This window comes from Lactuca sativa, chromosome 8 (genome assembly GCF_002870075.4).
Source record: "Lactuca sativa cultivar Salinas chromosome 8, Lsat_Salinas_v11, whole genome shotgun sequence".
Lineage (NCBI taxonomy): Eukaryota > Viridiplantae > Streptophyta > Magnoliopsida > Asterales > Asteraceae > Lactuca > Lactuca sativa.
The window spans coordinates 312045818-312060538 of NC_056630.2; the positions used below are offsets into that span (position 1 = coordinate 312045818).

Genomic DNA, 14721 nt, shown 5'->3' on the forward strand with positions numbered 1-14721 from the left:
CTTTTACAAACTTATACCTTGAGACAGGTTCAAACGTTTTTGACAACGAACATTGACACTAAAATACTTATGAACTCACCAGCTTAATGCTGATAAACTCTTTCAAAATAACTTGTATCCTCAGGTCATCAGTAGACAGGTACCGATGCCAGCTTTTGAGATGATGGAGCGTACTCAAGACTCATCATTTTATTATTTTGATTTACGTTGTATTTTTTTGGTGTCTAAAATTGTACAGAGCTCGCATGTATTAAATTTATATATTTAATGCAATGGATGATGTTGTTTGCCTATTTACATTTACTGTGTTGTGATTACCTTACATGACGTCCTCCTCCCTAGAACGTTTCCGCCGTTCTTGGTTTTGGGGTGTGACAATATTGTTCTAGCCCGCTAGGGGTTCCGAACTCTATCTCCATTCTACATACTCAATCCTAGCCCGATCCCAGGCCTTCCACAATCAATCACTCTTGGTCTGCATCCCGCCCCGTCTGTCTGATACTCGCTCAAACCAGCCTACGCTCGGCTGACAGAACCACTGTTGAATCCCAACAGCTAGACAACCTCTCTTGCTTATTGATCTCCCGGAGAATTTCCAATTCTCCCCCACTTAGAGCACTGACTATCAACCACCGTTCGCCATCACCGACCTCCCTTATCAACCCTACACAACACAAAACCTTCCATGCGAACTGATTCCCAATAGAAGGAATGACCTTCACAAAATTACATAACAACACTGATCATCCCGGGCTCCAAAGAAACCCGACCTTCAGCTAACCACTCCTCAGACTACACATGCTACCCGACATTCAAACCAAAAGCCAGATTTCTCACTATTAAACCTCATGAATGATAATAAATGAAATTCCCCACACCAAACCAATAACCACACCATAACCCTGAAGGAACAACGAATACCATACCAAAAATTGAACAACGAGACTAGCAGATATACAATACTCCAAAATAATCACAAGATAACAAGACATCAAGAAAGAAACGTACCCACAGCTGCATCCAACATTGCCCTGACCTCCTCTGCTGTAAGCTAAAAAACACGACCCTGAGCCCTCGGGGGCTCTGCTCCACCCTGACCTCCACCCGTAATCCTCAAAGTGGCCGGTGCTGGAGCCTGCACCGGTCTTGTAGCAAGCTGTGGACAGTTGACCCTCAAGTGTCCAACCTGATGGCAATGATAACAAATCCTCAAATCCCGAACCGAGGCTGTCTGCCGACAATCCCTCGCATAGTGCCCCATCTTTCCGCACTTGCGGCATGCACCACCGGACCTACAAACTCCGGTGTGACCCTTCCCACACCTTCCACAAGTGCGGCTACTCTGATCTCCAAATCTAGAATCTACGGTCTTGGACTATTTCTGCACCGGCTGCGACTGTGTCGGGGCCTTCCTCTGCTTTCTCAACTGCAACTCAATGTCCAACTCACGCCTCCTGGTGGCCTCCTGCAACTCCAACAAGGTCTCGCACCTCTGCATAGACACAAACTGCCTGATATCCCTCTTGAGCATACTCAGATATCGGGACATCTGAGCCTGCTCCGAAGCGAACTCAGGGCAAAACATCACCCTCTCAGTGAACACCCTGGTGATCTCCGTCACCGACTCCGAATCCTGCTTCAGCTCTAGCAACTCCTGAGCTAATCTCTCCCTCTCAACCCGCAGAACATAACGAGTGCTGAGCATCTCCCGGAACTGATCCCAAGAAACACAGCCCTCTACGCATCCGAATATAACCCCGTGGTCAATCTCCACCAATCCTTCACCCCGAGCCTTAACAGGTTCAGAGCACACCTCTCCCTCGGATCAGCAGGACATAAACACGTGAAGAAACACCCCTCCACATCCGACAACCATCTCATAGAAACAATCGGGTCCTGAACTCCATCGAAGGTAGGGGCTTCGTATTATCGAAGTCCCGATACTGAAAGCCTCGACCGGCTCCTCCCCTTGCCGCTGCTACAGCCGATGTAGCCGCCGCAGCAGCTGTCTCTATGAGAGCCGCATAACGCTCATCAAAATACTCAACCGTGGCGGTCTTGATCGACCCAAACAGCTCCGGCAACTCGGTCCAGAACAACGTAGCAACCTCATAATGCAGGATCTCTTGAATCCTAGCATCCAACTCGCTCGTGCTCATCTGACCAATAACCTCGGGCAGTACTGACCCACCCTGACTGCCCTCTCCTGATCCCGATCCTGACCCGGATCCGCTCCCAGCATGCATCGTAACCACCATACTGAAAAACACCGCAAGACCTCATATACTTCCCACAAACCCGGGAACGAACCCCCAACCAAACCCTAGAGGTCATGGTTTCTTTGATACGCATACGGGTCCTGTGCTTTCAGTAGTACGGGCCCATACTACCTTCCACACCTACCCATATTTGTATCAAGTATCACCACATCACCCTAGTGAAGAACATACATAACAAGCACTCAACCCTCACTCCTAGAGGAACATTGGAAATCTCCCACGGAAGAAACATTAGGCTAGCAGGCATCATAAATCAGGAAACATTATCATGAAATCCTGAAGATCCCTAGCCTAGTACTAGCACGCTGTTCTATCAAAGCTCAAAAACAAATATCATGTATGGTATTTTTGATGGGTTTTAGCCATAAGAACATCCTATGTGCTCATACAAACCCTAATGCTTGGATCTAGGTTTCTCTATTGTACATGCAATTCATCCAAGACTATAAACCCTAGATCTAGCATATGATAATCAATATAACATATAAATTAGGGTTTAGATCATACCTTGATTGTTATGTAGCAATAACAATCTCAAATCCTTCTTGTATTGACTTTAGAAAGCTTAGACTCACAAATGTCACTCCTCTAATGGTTCACAAACACCAAGAGCAAGAGGATGAAAAAGAGAAGAGAAGGAGGCTGCCTAAAACGTGTGGAAACCCTAATCAACTAGTTCTCCACGTTTTTGGGGCTTAAGGGTTCTTTAAATAGTGAGACTATTAGGGTTATCTAACAAGGAAACCCTAATTTGGATGATTAAGCCCTAAGCAACCCATGGGCTCCTTCCTTAAAGGCCTTGGGAAGATTTCTAATGGGTTTCCCCATAGAATTCGTCCACTCCTTTAATATGGAGTCCATTAGCTCCATATTCAACTATCATACAATTGACAGTTCTAGTCCCTTAGTTTAATTAATGTTTTTTACCCACAAACTTAATTCTTATTAATTCTTGACTAATATTAATTAAACAATATGATTTTTCCTTTAATATATTATTCTCATAATATATTAATAAATCATATTTAATTCTTTCTCTCCATTATTCATCCTATCAAGTTGCTTTGATGAAGCCAACCCAAAAGGACCATGCACCATCGGGTCAAGTACATACCAAAATAGTTATGGACCTAGACACTAATCCAACAGTCTCCCACTTGGATAAGTCTAATAACTATTTTGCGTATGACTTCAGATCCTGATCTTCAATCGTATCTTTCCAAAGCCGATGTCAACTCTGATCATATCAGATATGCGTGTCCTTAAGATAAGGGATCATATAGTCCTATATTCTAGATATCGTATAGACTAAGACATGGATCTAAATCATTCTCTCTGTCTATGTGTTGTTTCCCGAATTCAGATTTATGACAACTGACAACTACTACAATTTGAACACACCAAATTAGTCCCGGCTTGGCCAAGCACTTAGGTGCCATCACTAAATCATCGAGGGGCCCACAAATATCGCTTTTATCCTACATTGAATTAAAGTAACGGATAAACTTTGACTCAATGCTCGCTTGCACTCACTCACCGAATCACACACAACAATATATTTTATAACACCAAGTTACTGGTGCGTTTACATATTATCAATGTGCAACCGACTCGCAAGATACAACTCACACATCTCGGTTTTAAGAATATAAGATATTATCATCTCACCAATCACTCATGATAAAATCCATGAAGTGATCCAAGTGAGCGTGGGTTTAATCCAATTCTCAAATCATATTCATAAGCACTCATGAACATTGCAGCAAAACATTTGCTTATGTCTAATATACTTTAGACAATCCACACACCAATTCACGACAGTCTTCATTGATATCTACTTCCAACATATGAACGAATGTGGCCCGTTCGAATAATTTGTCTGTTCTCAACCAATTAAATTATTCTGGAATTCAAAACATGCAAAGTGAAACGCAAGAATAATACTAATCCCATATGGCCTCAAACCTTTGAGTATAAATAAAACACCTTTTATTTATCACCATATCGATTACTCATTATTTGTTGTTTCGGGTAATCAACTTCTTACTTGAATTATTACAACACTTGTCCCATGCTCTTAGCATGCACACAATGTTTACCTACGGTTCTTACTTTGTGAAATAGATCAAATGAACACATTCCCAATCATACTCATTTCACAACTCCTAATCCTTTTCACAAGTGAAAGAATATCAAATTCTTGCCACTTGTGGAATATGTTAGATTCTAACATTTAATGCAATGACCCCTTTTGTAATGTCATAACACAAAAGTCACAATGACTATTGCCAATGAATTACAAAGTCATCTATCGGAGATTGTTACAAGACAATTCCATAGATGTGATGTCTCTCCCTCAAAGTACATTCCTTTGAACATCCTTTTGTATAAAAGTTTCTAATATAGACATTGATTCTCAATATCCAATTCCCACTATGGAAACATTTCCATATTTTTCCATATGACAACTCATTCTTGATAGAATCTTTTCTATTCATAATAATGTCGATATGGTCATCCAATACTATACTTCCAACTACTCACAAGCGACCAATCCTCGGCGAACTTTGGATTGTCCTTTGATAGTTGTCTAATTATCTTAGTCAAAACCGATTCTTGTCCTTTTTCCCTCTAAATGTGCTAGACATTTGGAAAATTTTTAGAATGGTCAAATGTTATAGCATTTGCAATCGATCCTATACCCCAAGCGTATGGCACACGATGCATAATATCTTACATAAAGATTTGATACTTTATCAATCTTTTGCCATAATATTTTATGTGCTACGTTCTCACAATTCAAATTATGAAGAGGAGTGCCGTAATCATAATCGAAATTTAAGAGCACACTATTTATCCTTGACTAAGTTTATTAACATTCCACAACCTAAGCCTTTAGATTTGAAATGAAGCATAATATTCTCTCCTTTAATTATATCAAAACAACTATTCAACCCTTACATCTTTGCAAAGTATGACTCTTGTTTTCTATAATTAATATTGCTAACTTGCAATACTTGCCTTAATAATCATGCAATCATAACATTTATGCTCCTACTATCACGATGATTATTACAAACATAACACTTATGATCCCACTAGCTTTGACATGTATTCAGAAACAGTTAACTTTCAGAAAAACAATGCCTATTGAATTTCTTTAAGTTCATTTTCTAATACCCAATGCTTTGATAATCTTTTATCAAGGCTTCTTAAACTTATACACCTCTGCCTTAGATAGTTTATATGTGTGTCTTAAACAATTTAGACTAAATGCCAAATTTCATAATTCGAATCATGGAAAGGGATACCGTAATCATAATCGAATTCGAGAATACAATTTTCACAATCACTATCTTCTTAAAATCTTCCTTAGTGAAAGCATTTCCTTATAGTCATTTTCATGAAGGAGGGAATCTTATGACACATAGATTTTAATGGTGTATGTGTTCCTATCCATGTGAATTTGTCAAAACCAAAGTTTGCGACAAATCCAAACTCATATGGACCGAACTTTCTTAATCTTGATTTCTTGCCTTATGGTAACACAGCTGCCCACCATGTCTTTCAAGTAGTTAAGTAGCTCACCCTTTCCTATCAATGTACTTTCAATTGATCAAGCTCCTTACCTTTTATGCATTCAAATGAGAACTCATAGGACTCACATGCATAATTAACTCATTTGGAACGGCACAGAAACAAGGTAATGTCAACACGATAGGTTGTAAACCTCTACTCGTGTGCTAGTGATGATCGATAAGGTTTATTCTCTATTTGTTCTTGAAACCTTTCAAGACCATTAAGACTCCCACTGACTCCTTGACATATAATATTCTCTTGTCAATAAACATTTCTTGACTACCAAATATTCAAGAGTTAGTGTAGCCTTTATCAAGACAAAACATGTCATAAAATTGGTCCTAGTTGGTTTTTGTCTTATCCAAAACATCACAACTTTTCCAATTTCAAATGTGCGAGAATAGGAAAGCCTTTTTCCAAATTCTACATTTGATGAATGTTATAAACCTTCTTAAGACTTGTCACTCAATATTACAATCTTAATTCTTAGACTTGTTTTGGAATGAAGTATGATTGACTTCTTGATTTAACCATTTCTTCAATTCTTGATTCCTCTTCTTATACATACACTTGTACCAAGACTTATTTTAGAGGATCAATTGAAATATGGTTCTTAATCATTAAGACATATAATAAAGTATAAGCGGTACTCTCCCTTCTTCTTAGAATAGAGAAACTTTTATCTTTCTGCCTACTTGATTCTTTTATTCGTTCTGCTATTGATTTAAACCTTTTTTTTCAATCAATTCAGAATTACACTTAATCTTATAATTATTATCATATTTACTAATCCTTTAGTAAATCATGACGAATATCTTTGTTACCCTTTTGGTGGACTTGATCAACACACAACTTTGTGTACTCGATCTCCTACTCTTTCACTTGACACTTTATCAATGAATTAGTCTAATTTACAAATATGAACTTTCTCATTCATCGTGCAACCAAGTTGCATGATTCCAAGTCTCTGTCCAACTGAAACTTGGGCGATGAGAAACTCTTCCTATTTGGTAAATTCTTGACATTTCCATAATTAACATAATTAAGAATCACATCCATTCGTTGTAGAAATATGCATACATCAATTTTTCATAACGATTTCATTGCAAGGAAATAAATAAATAAATGAGTCAAATAAAAAATTTATTTTATTCATAAAAGCAGTGGAATACATTTGTCCTTACAATGCAAAATCAACTGAAAAAACTATGTAGTCAAATATTCCTAACAATTCTATCATAACTTTCTAATCTCAAAATCTAATCTTGAAGTCCATGCGACCGAGATCCACTTCGTTGTGATTAGACTCATCTTGCTTTTCCATCAAGCTTCTTCTCTTTTCACTGATCCTACAAAACATTCAAATGTAATCTCATCACATTATGTATTAAGAATCAATGAATAGGAACTTAATGGAGTTAGATAGTGGATTTTACCTGAAGCACAACCATACTCTTTGACTCTCCCATCTTCTGGACTCTTCAGGCTCTTAGGGCAGACTTGTATCCAACGCCTTTTCTCTTGGAAGCAAACGCATGTCGATTCTCCTAGAACGTCCTCGGAAGTATGGTTGGTTGACTTTTCCAACAAATATGCTCCATTGCTTTGCCAAATCACTTCTGATTCAGCAACAATGAGCATGTAAGTTAGGTCAATGAGGTTTTCGTCATGATCCATCATATAATACTTTCTTTTGAACTCATTATATGATTCAAGAAGTGACTGTAGAACCCAATTCACAACCAACTTATCAGGGAAAGACGCACCCAACATTATCAACCTATCGATGTGTGATTTCGTTCCTAGAACGTGGGCGCACACGGGTTTACCATCTTCATGTTTCATTTCCAATAGGGCTTTAGTGACATTGAACCTTTCAATTCTTCGATCTTGTGGGTTAGGGAGAATAATTGGAGGAGGTGGGGGAAGTGAAGCATGATTTCTTGTTCCTCAATCGAATCGTGGAATATCATCTTCATGTGGAATGCTTGTTCCACGGGATTTGGGAAGACCATAGTTATTGTACTTTGACATCTACAAAATGGGAGAAAATAGATTCAAGTTAGTTGATTGATTGAGTCTTTAGTAAATCAGCCAAATGAGATACCAAGGCTAGGACCCAACACAATATGTTACAACCTAGAAAAGGGATGCCGTAATCGAGTTGCAGAATATTTGAAGGTAAGTGAATGACGATTCACTAATTTCCACCATGAAAAACGAAAAAGAAATTTAAGTTTTAAATCTATGAAAACTCCTAGATCCTTTGAGATTCATTGAACATTTCCATGGCATGTTTAAATCTCGATATGCCCCTCTAGTTTGTGACTGGGATGCCGAGGATCACAAAGCGGGTGTGAATAACCATGCAAATTTACATGGTGCCCCCACATGTTACAGTCACCTATTCGATGTGCCGGTAAACCACACACGCTCCACCGAACTATGACAAACATTGAGTCAAACTTTGCTACCTTTGCTTAGAACCATTTAGTGTGCCAGTAAACCACACACGCTCCACTAACGTCTTTGCAAGGGCACAAAGTGTAATTTCATGGAATTGCATCAATTCACTTTTGCCTAAAGTAACTAAGATTGGGAATTTGTGAAAATATTTAGTTACTTTTGTACTTCATTATACTTATAATGGAAAGTTTCTGTCCTATCCTATCCGTTCGGCTAACGACCCTCCACTAGTCAAGAGTGTGGTGGGTAAGAGTGGATACCTATTCAATCGGCATTTTATAAGCAATTTCCTTAAACACCCCTTATAGACCAGCTTCATGAATGATGCCTACTAATGGTAAGACTGACTTTTACTCATACATATATAATGTTAGACTTTTAATGTTATATATAGTATAGGGTGTATTTTACACTTTTAAAATACTAGGTGGTCAAATTTAACAATTATACTTTTAATTCAATTAAATTGTAAACCAAAACTTTATGGATTTATTAAACCTCTTTTAAATATACACCTTAATTAATTAATAAAACCATAAAGGTGTGATATGAACTTTTCAAAACATCACTAGGGTTTTAGAATTTAACATTCCTAAATTAAACTTTTAATCAACTTTTAAATTCCAAAACTTGAGGGCAAGTTTTGAAACATTTCAAAACATTAGGGTTTAGAATTTAAATATACATCAAAATTAAACTTTTAATCAAAATTTAAATTCCAAAACTTGAGGGCAAGTTTTGAAATATTTTTCAAAACATTAGGGTTTCAACTATTTAAATTTCAAAACAAAACTTTTGAGTTCAAATTTAAACTATAAAACCTAAAGGGGGAAAATTGAAACTTTTCATAACACAAGGATCAAATAACAAATAATATAAATTAAACAATTAATTTCATCATTATCTATATTTGACCTAATTTCAATTTCTTGCAAAATAAGTTACCCGATTAATACAAATAATCAACTATAATCATATAAGGAAGTTATTATCTAATCAATTGGTAATTATCTTTTGTTTAATCAAGAATATACTCATAAATATGTTTAAAATCGGATTTTAATGACCTTAAACAGATAAGGCAAGTATCCATGAGTAAAACAACAACAAATCCCGAAACTAGCTCCATCTGACGCTCGAACTCGCCGAGTACCACACTGGACTCGCCGAGTTGAGGCCTACTCGCCGAGTACACTGTGGTACTCGCCGAGTTCATCAGGTAGAATGTTCAAAAAACGATTTTGCAACTTGAATAAACACACAATGCATCAATACAATAGAAACCAATCTGCCTCTGATACCACTGATGAGTTTTAGCCATAAGAACATCCTATGTGCTCATGCAAACCCTAATGCTTGGATCTAGGTTTCTCTATTGTACATGCAATTCATCTAAGACTATAAACCCTAGATCTAGCATATGATAATCAATATAACATATAAATTAGGTTTTAGATCATACCTTGATTGTTATGTAGCAATAACAATCTCAAATCCTTCTTGTATTGACTTTAGAAAGCTTAGAGTCACAAATGTCACTCCTCTAATGGTTCACAAACACCAAGAGCAAGAGGATGAAGAAGAGAAGAGAAGGAGGCTGCCCAAAACGTGTGGAAACCCTAATCAACTAGTTCTCCACGTTTTTGGGGCTTAAGGGTTCTTTAAATAGTGGGACTATTAGGGTTATCTAACAAGGAAACCCTAATTTGGATGCTTAAGCCCTAAGCAACCCATGGGCTCCTTCCTTAAAGGCCTTGGGACGATTTCTAATGGTTTTCCCCATAGAATTCGTCCACTCCTTTAATATGGAGTCCATTAGCTCAATATTCAACTATCATACAATTAACAGTTCTAGTCCCTTAGTTTAATTAATGTCTTTTACCCACAAACTTAATTCTTATTAATTCTTGACTAATATTAATTAAACAATATGATTTCTCCTTTAATATATTATTCTCATAATATATTAATAAATCATATTTAATTCTTTCTCTCCATTATTCATCCTATCAAGTTGCTTTGATGAAGGCAACCCAAAAGGACCATGCACCATCGGGTCAAGTACGTACCAAAATAGTTATGGACTTAGACACTAATCCAACAACTTTGGGGTTACTTACTGGCTCCGGCTGATCGTACCTCCACGTCCTCATTTACTCATTTTGAAAACCATTTTAAATTCTCTTTTGGAAACTCTCCTTGATTTGAGACTGGATTCACACGAATGTTCCTCCAATTCACTAAAACCAAGGCTGTGATACCAACTTGTAACGCTCTAAAAATTTCATCCAATTTAAACTTTTCAAAAACAACCCAGTTTCATGAAGTTATTACAAAAAGGTTTTCAATACAATTATTATCAAAGTCTTCCCAGAAACACATCAAAACATATTCATGAAGAGCGGTACGATCACACCTTTGCCTTGCCATGGTCTCCTGAAGAAACCACAACTGTAAGCCTGAAAGCTTAGTGAGATACCCCCAAAATACAAACCACATATACCATACACGCACAACATGTCATATCATAACAGAACACAGAACAGCCATGCACTTCGGGTCTAGTCACATACATCGAGTCTACAGTGTGATTGGTCCGCCTGCACCGGGCCTTCAATCCACCTGGTCCACTCTTTGAGTCTACAATATGACTGGTCCGCCCGCACTGGGCCTTCAGTCGGCCTGGTCCACTCTCCGAGCCTCGGCACGTCTGGTCCGCCCTCTAGGGGCCTACAACCTATCCGGACCGCTCGCTGGGCCTTCGGGATAACCGGTCCACCCTGGGTATGTAGGCCTTCAAAACAAAGCAGGACCCACCTCAGCCTAACCCCAGTCCAACAACCATGTGCACATAAACATTCAATCATATAACAAATCACATCCAATCAAACCGATCTAACAGATCACATAGCATAACATCATCCTAACCAGGATACCGACCTAACCGGTCACTAGCATAGCATCATCCTATATACCAGGATACCAACCTTAACCAGGTCTCTAACATATACCATCATAACTACCGGATGCAAACATAGCAAAGCAAAAAATAACAGCGATACCCGGATCAAAATCCGATAAAGGGCCGGCCTTGGTGTCGTAGACTCTGTCGATATAGTGAGGATAACTCACCTCGCAACTGTCGACTGAAAAGATAAGACCAAGATGCTTTGACCACTGGTACAATCTCCACCACTAGCCAACACCAACACTGAACTCAAAACAAAAGCCAACAATTATCAAAATGCCCCTGGAAGTCAGCTGGTCAACCCTTGGTCAAAGTCAAAGTCAAAGTCAACCTCCTGACTAACTCTACTCGTCGAGTCAACCCGATGACTCGTCGAGTCCCCATGCTCAGAACTTCCCCAATCCGCGATTCAACTCGCCGAGTCACCCCGAGACTCGCCGAGTCCAACAACTCTGAGTCCCCTCGCACTCAACTCACCGAGTCCTCCCTTGATTCACCGATTCACGGCTCAACCAGAAGAAGGTTAGGACCTCATGACCAGACTCGCTGAGTCCAAGAACAGACTCAACGAGTCCAAGGCTATCTTCAACCAACTCGCCGAGTTGTTCTTCCAACTCGTCGAGTTTCTGCCCACATTCAAGCAACTCGCTGAGTACACCCATGTGACTCGCCGAGTGTCACCAGCTCTTAACCCATACAGAGGCTTTCCCAGCCATGTAGGGCCTCAAATCCATAGATCTACTCTTATACAAGCCATGCATCACGTAAAGTGGCAAACTTTACGTGAATCCAAGTAGATCTAAGCATTTTACACTCTATGGTTTGGGTTTGGGATAAGAGGGCTTCATCAACCATTCTTGGGTAGCACTTTTACAGCAAATAGGATCATTACAAGCTTGGATCTGAAGTTTCAACTTCAGATCTAGCTTCTAAAGTTGCAATTGAATCCATTCAAGCCATACTCCCCAAAAATAGCAACTAAGAACAAATCAAGAAGAAGGAAACTCAAGCTAACGGATTTTTACCTCAGAAATGATCCAAAGGAGGAGTAGATCCCTGATCTACAACAATATCTAGATGTTAGCCTCTTAATCTTCAACCTTCTTCTTCTCAAGTTCTCTTCCCAAGCTCGAATTCTTCATCAATGGAGGTTATACACGATTCTAGGGTTTTTTGGACTTCAAGAGAGGGTAACAAGGTTGGGGAGAGGTTACAATGTCCTTTATATATGGCTCATCCTCCGAAATTAGGGTTTTCCCCACACAACACCAACTCGCCGAGTCCAGCCGCCGACTCGCCGATTTGGCCACTGAACACGCGACCAGAATCGCGACCCTACTCGCTGAGTCCACCCATGGACTCGCTGAGTTGCCCTTTCACAATTACACTTTGAACCCTGAACTTGCACTTCTGAACTCAGGATGTTACAACAGGTTCTATGTTTGATATACTGGTACTTTCTGTTGATATGTCTCTATTTTCCACGACCTCTTGGTTCTTTGGTCAAAACAATCACTCCTTCATTATTGCAGAAAAGTTCCATTGGTTCATGAAAGGCCAAAATAACTCCAAGATCGCCGATGAATTTCTTCAACCATGCTGCTTCCTTTGATGCTTCACTTGTCGTTATGTACTCTCATTCACAAGTAGAATAAGCTAATTGTCTTGCTTTGAACTTTTCCAAGAAACTGCTCCTCCATTTAATGTAAATAACCAGCCAGATTATGAACGAAAGTTGTCTTTATCTGTTTGAAAGCTGGCATCACTATACCTAGTTACACTCAACGCATCACTGCCACCAAGGACTAGAACCATTTACTTTGTCCTTCGCACAGCTTTGCCAGGATCTCCTAGCTAACGACTAACCATGCTTCAAGCAAAGGACACATCAGGGCGAGTACATGTCATAGCATACATGATCAATAGTCGAAGCTTAAGGACTCGACTTATATCAACTATCTCTTCACACCTACTTGGGCTTTGAGTCTTACTCAATTTGGCATTGCTCTGAATAGGTAGCTCTCCTTTCTTGTAATTTTCCATACTAAATTGTTTTAGTACCTTGTCCAAGTATGTACTTTGACTAAGTCCAATTAGTTTGTTCTTTCTATCTCTTAAAATTCTTATCTTGAGAATATAGGCTGCATCTCTTAGATTCTTCATAGCAAAACACTTTCCAAGCCAAGATTTCACTTCTTGAAAGGTTCGAATGTCATTTCCCATGAGTAGTATGTCATCAACATATAATACTAGAAAAGTTACTAAACCCCCACTAGCTTTGACGTACACGTAAGACTCATCCTCACTCCCAGAAAAACAAAATTCTTTGACTTTTTCATGGAAGCAAAGATTCTAGCTGCGAGATGCTTATTTCAATCTATAGATGGATTTCTCAAGCTTAAACACTCTATTGGGAAACTCTGCATCAACAAAACCCTCTGGCTGACTCATGTAAACATCTTCAACGAACTTCATATTAAAACAAGCGGTTTTGACATCCATCTAAAAAATTTCATAATCATGAAAGTCAGCTATGGCTAGCATTATCCTAATAGATTTTATCTTGGCCACTGGTGAGAAGGTCTCGTCATAGTCAACCCCTTGGGTTTGAGTAAAGTCCTTTGCAACCATTTGTGCCTTGAAAGTGTGCACATTTCCATCTATGTCGGTCTTCTTCTTGAAGATCCATTTGTAACCAACCATCTTTCTACCAGGTTGTTGATCAACCAAATTCCCAACTTGGTGGTAATACATGGACTTCATCTTGCTGTCCATTGCCTCTTTCCATTTTGCAGCCTCAATACTTCCATTGCTTCCTTGTAGTTAGTTGGCTCATCCAAATTTATCAATGTTTGATCACTAATAAACATATCAACATCTGAAGTTATATGGAAACCATATAGCACAAGCAACAAGCTAAATCTATTGGAACGACAAAGAGGTAATGAATTGTCAACTGTCTCAAATGGAATTTCATCCTCTGGTTGAGTGCTAGTGTCTTTTAAGGTTCTTTCATTGGTTGACTCTTGAATCTCTTCAAGGTCAATTGTGCTCCTACTATCCTCTTTGCATATGAGCTCTCTCTCGCGAAAGACTCCTCTTTGTGCTACAAAGACCATGTTTTCACTTGGTATGTAGAACAAGTATCCAAAAGACTTTTGTGGGTAGCCAATGAAAATACATCTCTCACTTCTGGCTTCTAGCTTGTCATGAGTCTCTCGTTTAATGAAAGTTGCACAACCCCAGACTTTGATATATGCTAACGAGGTAACTTTCCCTATCCACATTTCATGAGGTGTTTTGGCAACCTTTTTAGTAGGAACAAGATTAAGGATGTGGGCGCCTATCTCTAAGGCATACCCCCAGAAGGAAATGGGAAGAGTGGATCGACTCATCATGGAACGAACCATGCCCAACAAGGTTTGATTG

At 39.0% G+C, this 14721-nt stretch overlaps 1 protein-coding gene across 1 annotated transcript in view; it reads right to left on the reverse strand.

Annotated features, from left to right (window-relative positions):
• Positions 1–14067, reverse strand: part of LOC111899100 (thylakoidal processing peptidase 1, chloroplastic) — a 72599-nt gene extending 58532 nt beyond the window's left edge. Inside the window, exon 1 of the mRNA XM_052766781.1 lies at positions 13993–14067. Coding sequence (XP_052622741.1) covers positions 13993–14067 — 75 coding nt within the window. The remainder of the gene's footprint in view (positions 1–13992) is intronic.
• Between the last annotated feature and the right edge of the window lie 654 nt (positions 14068–14721).